Source organism: Phaethon lepturus, unplaced genomic scaffold, assembly GCF_000687285.1.
Source record: "Phaethon lepturus isolate BGI_N335 unplaced genomic scaffold, ASM68728v1 scaffold12688, whole genome shotgun sequence".
Taxonomy (NCBI): domain Eukaryota; kingdom Metazoa; phylum Chordata; class Aves; order Phaethontiformes; family Phaethontidae; genus Phaethon; species Phaethon lepturus.
This window is the reverse complement of record NW_010558346.1, coordinates 1-9,189: the sequence shown is the minus strand read 5'-3', so window position 1 is coordinate 9,189 and position 9,189 is coordinate 1. Positions and strand designations below refer to the sequence as shown.

The 9,189-nt window shown below is 42.0% G+C and overlaps 1 protein-coding gene across 1 annotated transcript in view; it reads left to right on the top strand.

Moving 5' to 3' along the window:
- The window catches only part of LOC104625421 (dystonin-like), a gene marked incomplete at its 5' end in the record, with an annotated part of 18,840 nt that extends 16,377 nt beyond the window's left edge, over nucleotides 1–2,463 (top strand). The window contains one exon of the mRNA XM_010293038.1: nucleotides 1,218–2,463. Within this exon, the coding sequence (XP_010291340.1) occupies nucleotides 1,218–1,483 (266 nt within the window). The remainder of the gene's footprint in view (nucleotides 1–1,217) is intronic.
- Between the last annotated feature and the right edge of the window lie 6,726 nt (nucleotides 2,464–9,189).

Genomic DNA, 9,189 nt, shown 5'->3' with positions numbered 1-9,189 from the left:
AGGAATGTTCAGCTCTGGATGTGCAAATCCATGACTGCAACCTTCTTTACAATGGTATCTTCAATGTATCTGCCTAAGGAACTAGGGAAGAAGCATTTACTTAAAAAGAAAGTTCTTCATAGTATTGAAGTTACACTCTACTGTGATGGAGCAAAGGGGCCACTTAATCATGACTTGTCCATTTCTTTTGAAAGAACTGCAGGGAACAGCTGTAGATGACCTTACTAATGGAATATCCCTTAGAGATCTTTAAAACAATATATGAAAGTAGAAAGCAGTGAAGCTGTGCTCTTCCAGGATCCCTGGAGCAGCTCTGTGTAAGGGAGAGAGCCGGATGTTTAGAATAGAAGATAGCTCTACTGGCTTTCCCTCACATCTTAAGCTCTGCAGAGCATACTGAGCAGTACTGGAAAATCCTGTTCGAAGAGTAGGTGTCTTTTATAGGTGATTTGAAAAATGAGCCACCTGAGATTTCAGTTTCAACTTGGTGTTCTTCACACATACAGGGAACAAGATTTGTCAAGATCAAAAAGATTCAATAAGTAATTGGAAAATTATGAAAAACCACATTAATGTTTTTCTGTTTAAGACTCTCTGTTGTGGTTTTTTCTTCATGGCATGTTGTCTGGGCAGGCTTTCACTTTTAGCAAGCTTGCTGAGAGCTCATTTACTCAGCCGTTTGTTTGGGAGAATATATACTCTGCCCTTGTTTACTTGCAGCTTTCAAGTGTATGGTTTTGAATTTTTAAAAAAAAAGAGGGGTACACATTTAAAAATTGGGATATTCATCTGCATCTCCAAGGTACTTATACTGGGAAACGTGGCACGAAGAAGCCAGATACTGAATTCTTTCAGTTCATAGCTGAGAAAATGTCAGGGGAAAGAAAGGATCTGGCTGTTGAGTGAATAGACAATGCATGTCTAGTAAGTCAAGAAAAGTTGCCAGCATAATACATTTTTAATGAGATGTGCTAGTGACGAATTAACTATGTCTCAGCATTTGATCTCAGATTCCCTCTCTTTTGTGGGAGATGTGGCATTGTTTCATGCTCTTGTTTAATATCAAGATGAACTTTGATCATCATCTAGCTTGCCTGCCAGAGGTCTAAAGTTTAGTTTGTGCAATGAGGAATTTGGGGGGTTGTGAAGACCTAGGAAAGACCTGCACACATTTTCCATCCTTACCTCTAATACTGATGGATATCTTTTCTTTCTAGAAACCAGAAGAACTCCAAGCAGACCTGGAAGCCGAGCAGGAAGCAAGGCTGGCAGCAGGTCAAGTAGCCGCCGAGGCAGTGACGCGTCTGACTTTGACATTTCAGAAATCCAGTCTGTGTGCTCAGATATGTCAGAGACTGTTCCTGCTGCAAGCAGGCCGACGCCCCGAGCAGGTTCTCGGCCAACATCAGCCAAGCCTTCTAAAATTCCAACTCCCCAGAGAAGGCCACTAGCCAGCAAATTGGACAAGTCCTTGAAGAGATAATATGATTAGCTCCCTAAAGGTCTTTTCCTTTTGCATTAAGTATTTAAGTTCGTAAGATGTAAAATATTATGTAGAAATTATTGTGAAATATCGCAAGAGGTGGATTTTTAATTCTGCAGATGGCCTTATTTGTGTATTTGTCTTCTTATTTTATGTGTATAATTTTTGTCAGATTTGTTTTTGTTTATGCCATATCCTGTGAGAAGGGGGAAGAGTTTTAATGTAAACTAACAGTTGTACACAGTGATGTGTAGAAAGTACACTAAAAATAATTGCCGAATGTACAGTGTACTGAATGTACAGTAAGTCTCTGCAACCTGAATAAGATCGGCCTGTCACTATGTCATTAGTTAACAGTAAAGGATACCTCATGATTTTTCTGTAAAAAAGAAAAAGAGAATACTAAAAAGCCAAAAGACACAATTACACATCTTGAGCTAACTAAACAAACACTAAAGGGTGTACGTCAAAACTACTAAGAAATACAAACCCACATTCACAGTACCCTTATTTATACAGCATCTCTCGGAGAACTCACAGAGTTAATTAAGCACTCGCCAGTAATATGATACTCCAATACCTTGCAGCATTTCTGTGCCATTGCTTTCAATGAGGCCAGACACATTCTGGATATCTGAACTATTATTCTGTAAGAATATCAATATAAAGTGCATTCATGTAAATGTGAGGTTTTCTTTTGCTTGAGTGGATGGTAGCACTGTATCATTGAACTCATTTTGTATCAAAGCAATTTTGCTTGCAGAAAGCTCTGAAATAAACATGTCCCTTAACTTTATTTCTATTGTATTTCTTATTTCACAGGAAGATAAATTCCTGCATTATGTTTTAGGGCATATATTATTTCAGATGACCAATAATTACCATAGTAACATAGATTTTAATGTAATTTCCCATTATCAGCAATCAGATTTTGGTTAGCTACTGTATTTGTTTAATAAAACACTAAATTGCACATACCATATCATTTATGAATCATATATATTCTCCATATTAAACTGTGACATTTATATAACATGTATGAAAGGCATGAAGAGTAATTCGGTTGCTCTTTTTGTCAGTGAAATATTTTTGCCATTCATGGATTTTTTGAAATGATTAACAATAGTTCATTTTCAGTGGAAAAAGGGTGCAGCTTCAGATGGGACTGCTGTGGAATGGCTGGGTAGGTGCTGTAGTAAGTAGCAACAGAATCCTTAGAAATTCCAAATGCTCTTTGATAATATCAGAAAGACTCGAGTAGAATTTGGCCAACATGGCAGACCAAATAGTCTAAACCTGACCATTCATATACCAGAAAATACCGTACCTTTAATAGAGCAATTTTATGGGAAAAGTGATTTATGGTTGGTCCCTTAACATGCTGAAAATGAAGCAGAAGCTCAGCTGATTACATGCCCTTCGTGGCGATACCTGCATCTGCTGCTAACACTTAACTGGCAATAGGACTAAGACAATGTTTTCTGAGTTGACTCACACAATTGGTTTATAAGAAACAAAAACGAAGTAATACTCGAAAGACAATTCAATCAAAATCCACCTCTGTCAGGATTTCCTCCAACCCAGAGTTGTATGAGTGATTGTGGAAAGCAGACAGTAACCAATCCTACTGCAGCTGGTTTGGGAATCGGCACACACGTTTACTGAATACTAAGGCGTCAGTCTCTGCTGTGGTGGTTTATCTTTCAGTGTTTCACCTTTCCTGTTCCTGCTATTCGCCCAGTGATTGCTTCCCTAGAACATTAAAATACATCAGGATGACTTCAGTGCTTTTTGGAACCCCACAACACCCTTGCATAAAGAGAAGAAGTCTACAATTAGAGATAGTCACTGCAGTGTCTCTGCTTGCCGGCAGGAGAAAGGCAAAGGGTAGAATTTAGGCACTTGCACTGATAATTTGACTGTAGGAGGAGATCATGCCCCATGTAACATTCTTGGTGCATTTTATAACCACAGGACTGGTGGAGAAGGGGTAAGGATGGCAAACCTGAATCACTCCCATGCAATGGGTGTGTAGTTCGTTTCCATGTATCCCAGATGGACAGAGCAGCTCATTCCACATGAGGTAGTGCTGGCACATACCTGAAGCATCTTGTTGTATATATTGTGGTCTTGGCTTTCAATGTATTCGTAATGCTTCATTAATTATGGAACTTTATGGAATTTTCACGTTGCTATGTTGTAACTTTACAGTAATACTGCAAGCTATGGAGCTATGACCAGCTTCTGAGAAACCCAGTGTCGGCTAAAAGAACCCAAGGCCTAAGTGGATTTCTGTGGCTTGTTGGCTACTGCAAAACAGGGGAGACTGGGACTGGCAAAGTGGGGAAGTTCACTTATGGGCCTGAGAGAGTCATCCAGTATTGGGAACCCAAGTAATAGTAAATGAAACAGGACTAGGAATGCCATTTAAAAAAGCCCAAATCTTTCTCAAGTTGTTATACCTTCCTTAGTTACCTTCTTCCAAAAATGATTTAACTGCTTTGGATTGATACTAAGAATTCCCAAAACTGAGAGACTTTCCAAAATTCTGTTCCCTGTGTTATAAAAGTCATACTGACTAAAGTGTGAAAATGAACACCAGATCCTCAACACTTCTCTGACCCAGGGATGAATCTACAGAATTGGAAGAAATTCACAAGCGGTGTTCCCCAGGGCTTGGTTCTGGGGCCAGTTTTGTTCAGTATCTTTATCGATGACCTGGATGAGGGGATCGAGTGCTCTCCCACCAAGCTGGGTGGGACTGTTGATCTGCTGGAGGGTAGGAGGGCTCTGCAGAGGGATCTGGGCAGGCTGGATCGATGGGCCGAGGTCAACTGTATGAGGTTTAATAAGGCCAAGTGCCAAGTCCTGCACCTGGGTCACAACAACCCCATGCAACGCTACAGGCTTGGGGAGGAGTGGCTGGAGAGCTGCCCGGCAGAATTTTCGCATGGGTTTTTATATAACCTCATCATCAAAGATGGGTTTTCTCCCTTTTATTGCCTTTCTAATGACAGGAGTTGATCCTAAATTCACCCAGCCTGCTGGATAACCATAAGTAGAGTCAACCTTTTAGTGTGGCCTAGACTCCTATATTTATATTCTGTGATTCTCCTCTGCAGTGAAGGAGCAGAGGGAAGAAGGCTTGGAAGGCCTATGGCTGTGAGAACCATGTTGTTTAGTGAATAATGTAAATTTAGCACTTGGAAAAGCTGTCTCAGTTCTAGGGTCTGTTACTTTTTCAGTCATTTTCAGTTTTCTGCATTTGTTTTGCTGCCTTGAAAATGAGAAAGTGTCCACAGAATTTTCTGAAATCTGCAGGTGAAACCTGTCAGTAAAAAATACACCATTAGAAAAGCTAGTGATGCCTTGTAGAAAAGCTAGTGATGCCTTGTAGAAAAGCTAGTGATGCCTTGTAGAAAAGCTAGTGATGCCTTGTAGCCTAGGCATCCTCAGCTTCTTCAGTTTAGGTGTTTTGTGAGCCTCTTCATTACATGCTAATGTAAATAGGTGACTGTAATTCAGGCTTTGCCTGCCGCACATCTCTTCACAAAAGCATAGGGATAAGGATAGATGCAATCTTAACTTAAAAAATCATGCATTTCATAAAAATAAACTGATGCAAGCAGCTATACCGTAGTCAGCAGCAACATTTGAACCTGTAGCTGCCTCTGCTGGCATCTGCTGTAGGACCAGCAAGATGATCTATGCCCCACAGCTTGCATATGAGAGAGAGGCCATAGCGCTTACGTATGTTGGTCGCAGTGTGGCAAGAGGACTCATTGCTGAGCACCTGCTGCAATATTCTGTAAACAACCACAGGGATGGAAAATGAGCATTACCTGGTGTGCTGCATCTCAGTACAGCTGCCCGAACAGCTTCCAGGTGTTTCCAGTTCTTAGGCTCTATGGTAGCATCTGAGCTCATCCTAGGCTAGCGGTATTTAGCTAATGTTTGCCCTAACCGTGGGCTGTAGTAGGGAGTGGCGATGTTAGGAGGCTTATATCTTCATGCAAGGTGAGTAGAATTTTGTAGAACAAAGAAAAGGTGCTTTCCTAATGAAAATTGTTCTCTCTGCTGAATTTGAATAACCTGTTTGCAGACGTGGAGGTGGGAGAGGTGGTTGGCTTGGTTGCTTGCTTGCCTTTTTTTTTTTTTTTGATAGTGTTGTCAGGGTAAATGCAGGTAGGTTACTCATCTCTCTAGAAAAAAGAAGTTGTATTTGTTAAAAAGGGGAACATGGCAGAGGAAAAGGAGCCCTTCAGAAATAATGGATGAGGCAGCAGCTTAAATTTGATGTAACTTGCATGAAAATGCTTGGTGGCTGATATTTTTTAGGTATTTTTGATGCAGATTAAAGTCCTTCTGTTAAGACTTGTTCAGAGTTTGGCTGTTGCAAATGAAGTGGTATCTGACCTGAAGCTAAAAGAGTCTTGGGGGTTGTTGTTTCATAATTACATAGTTCTTCTGAACTGAAACTGTCCAAATAGTCTGAATTGCAGCTTGGGATGCTCCAACTGCATTTCTGTGTTTGAAGGTTGAAAGAAAGAGCCATGAAGGTGAATTGCGTAGCTTAGCTGCCATCCTGGATGAGTACATACGAGAAAGTTAATACATGTTTTCTTAGTGCTTGGATGATTGAATATGAGTAAGAACCCCAAACCATAAATCAGGCCCTGTCAACATCTGCAATGCTTTTTGTTCCTCTGGGAGGAGGCAGCCAGAATGATGATACCTCTGTCCTGACAGGGAAAGCTGACTTGGAGCTTTCTGTGGGGGTCACAGTGGTCTTTCCAACATTTAAAAAAATATCCAACACTATTCATTTTTTTTTTCCTCTTTTTGGGGCTTGATCATAACTCTTCCAAGTCCTTTTTTATTGGCAGAATAACAAGAGACCTAGGGAAGAGTTTGCACTGCCTGGGCTATTTTTAAAGGCAATGAGTTCATATGATAAGGAAATATCTCTGTTTAAAAGCCTGTGATCGAAGAATTAAGCATGAAACAACTCAGCTCAAAATGAGGATGAAAAAAATAGGCTTGTAAATATTGAGCAGCTCTGCATTTGCTAGTCAGAAGAGGGGGTGTAGCTTCACTTCTTTCTAGCAACACTGATTTGAAGCTTTATAAACCAAATCAACAAGACAAGGTAATCAGGAGTAGGTAGTGTTCACCAGAGGCTGCTACAGGAACTGGAGGGTGAAAGAGCTGATCTGTTACCCAGAGTCCTCTCATCTCGTGAACATGAGAGGATTGAAAAGTGTCTACCATACATGCAAGCGTTTTCTTAAAAGGTACTGGTAAGCTCTGGGAAACTGCTGATCAGTTTGTACTTGAAAAAAATGATAGAAGCAGTAATAAATGATATATTTGTGGAAACCTGAATAATATACTATGAAAGAGTTGGCTTAGCTTCTGGAGGGAAGTCACGCCTTACAAGCTGCCTGGAAGCCCTTGAAAGGATCAGTTAGTGTGGACAAAGGTTGAGAGAGACCACATGGCTTTCCAGAAAAATTCAGCAAGGTCTTTCACCACAAATTCTCACAGAGGTAAGCACTTATGGGGTCAAAAGAAAGGTTGTCCGGAGGTTAAACAGCACATTAAAATCTAGGAAAGACAGTGTAGGAGAAGATGGTCAATTTTAACAGAAGAAAAAGATCTGCAGTGGAGCCCCTGACAAGTTTTAACACAGAGCTGCAAACGCTGGCTCAGAAGTTCCTGAAGTGCACGTTGTTGGAAGGGTGCTCTGGAAAAAAGCATCACTGCGTTTCTGTGATTCATCGCGCCTCTTGGGAGGCATGCATTGCTTTCCACTGACGCTGAGGATCCCGCGGTGACTAGCTCAGCCCTAGCCAACTAACCTTTGGACGGCTAATTTAAGTAGAATGAATCCCACCCCAAATTAATGAGTTTCTTTCTAGCTAAGGGTAACGTGGGATGGGATTTTCACGAACGATTTGGAAGTCCTGCTGCTGCTGGCTTTTAGCACTTACACACCCTTTTGGTGCATTAAATGTATTTTAGAGATATGTAAAACATGGACCATCATACAATGTAGCACCATTTCTAGTCACGTTCAGGAAACCATGTAAGATGGGTGGAGAACCCAGTCACATTATTGCTTTCAAGTACTTTAGGGACTTTGGAGCATTCCTGGGATCCTTCAGCAGAAAACCCAGGTACAAGCAAGTCTGTTCCCACTGTGGTGTTCCCAGTCACGCATACCTCTGCAAGGCACCTGCAAATCCTGTTTCCTCCGATCGCTCATCCTACTGGGATCCACTGGCATCCATGTCAATGAATGCATCTTTCATGGGACACGCTGGCAGCCCATGCACATCCTCAAGGCCCAAACCGTTTACAAACTTAAGCCATTGATACCACATTAGCATGTTTCTCTTCCTTTTAAGTGTCCTGTGGATCAGAGGGAGATAACAGAAAGGGATTTTCCCAAAAAACATGAGCTATTCATTACTTTGGCGTGGTTGGCTTGGGGTATTTTTTTCCTCTATTTGCATTCTAAATAAGCACAACTGAGTGTGGCCGTGCATAAATAGCCCTTTCTGGAATGAAGGAAAATAAAAATATTTATGTGTTAGTTCTGGGTTAAGTTCTGGGTGCGATGAATATTTACTGAAAACTATTTCTTTGAATAACTTCTCGTTGTTAGAAATTAATCCAGAGCACAGTTCGTTATATCGGAACTCATGAGCAAAACACATACATTCGTTTTAAAGTAAATTTGATTTGCTCTGTAAAAACGCAATGCGATGCAGTAAACACACCACAAATAAATTAGGCAAGCATAATGCCTTTTTCAAAAGGAAAGCAAAACGCTGGCAGCGAAAGCTGTTTCCACGCCTTGTTATTGTTGTTTCCTCGCAGTGTGTACTTGCACATACTTGGTCCAGTTGTTCTGAACCGTACAGCAGCTCTGCAGCGTTTCCTATTGACATGAGCAGACTGAATTTCCAGCCCCGTAACGAAAGGCGAAGCGATGCTTTCGGCTGCCAGATGGCAAGGAGGGCGCGTGAGCCGCGGCGCCTGAACTCGGGCTGAACCTCCCGCTTACGGCCCCGGCGCGGGCACCGCTGCCTCCTCGCCCGGGAGACCTGGCAGCGGCTGGAGAGGAACGGCCGCTCGTGATTTCTGCCGATGCTCGGTGAGATCGTTAGCCTGACCGCGGCGTTTTCAGAGGCTGGAAACCCTTCGTAAGTCCGCTGATGTGGCCGCTGAGCCAACACGGGCTTCACCGTCTGGTTTCCTTTTTTTTTTTTATGCACATGCTGTGTTTACCTGGGAGATGAAATAGTGAAGGAATAATCTTTAGTCTGTTACCCTCACACACCTCAGAAGGGTTTTTTTCCCCCCTTTTTATTTTTCCCCAGCTTATGAGGACTTACTAAATCTTTCCAGATTTTTGAGGAGGGTTTTGCTCTTAATGATGCACAAAGATTTTAATGTAGCTCTCGCTAATGTAAAAGCTCTTCTTAATTACCGATGGAAACTTCAGCCCCCGAATGAGCGCTTAGTATTTGGTAGCTTTAAAGCTTTCCACGCGAGAGAGCTCCTCCTCCCCTCCAAGCTCCCACTCTGTTTCCAGTGACGTGTGTATGACTCTCCAGAGACGTTGCCATGACCTCATCCAGTAACATAACCCTCGTCAGTCCCTCCATGGGGCTGCAGCGGCCACGGGGGGATTTGGG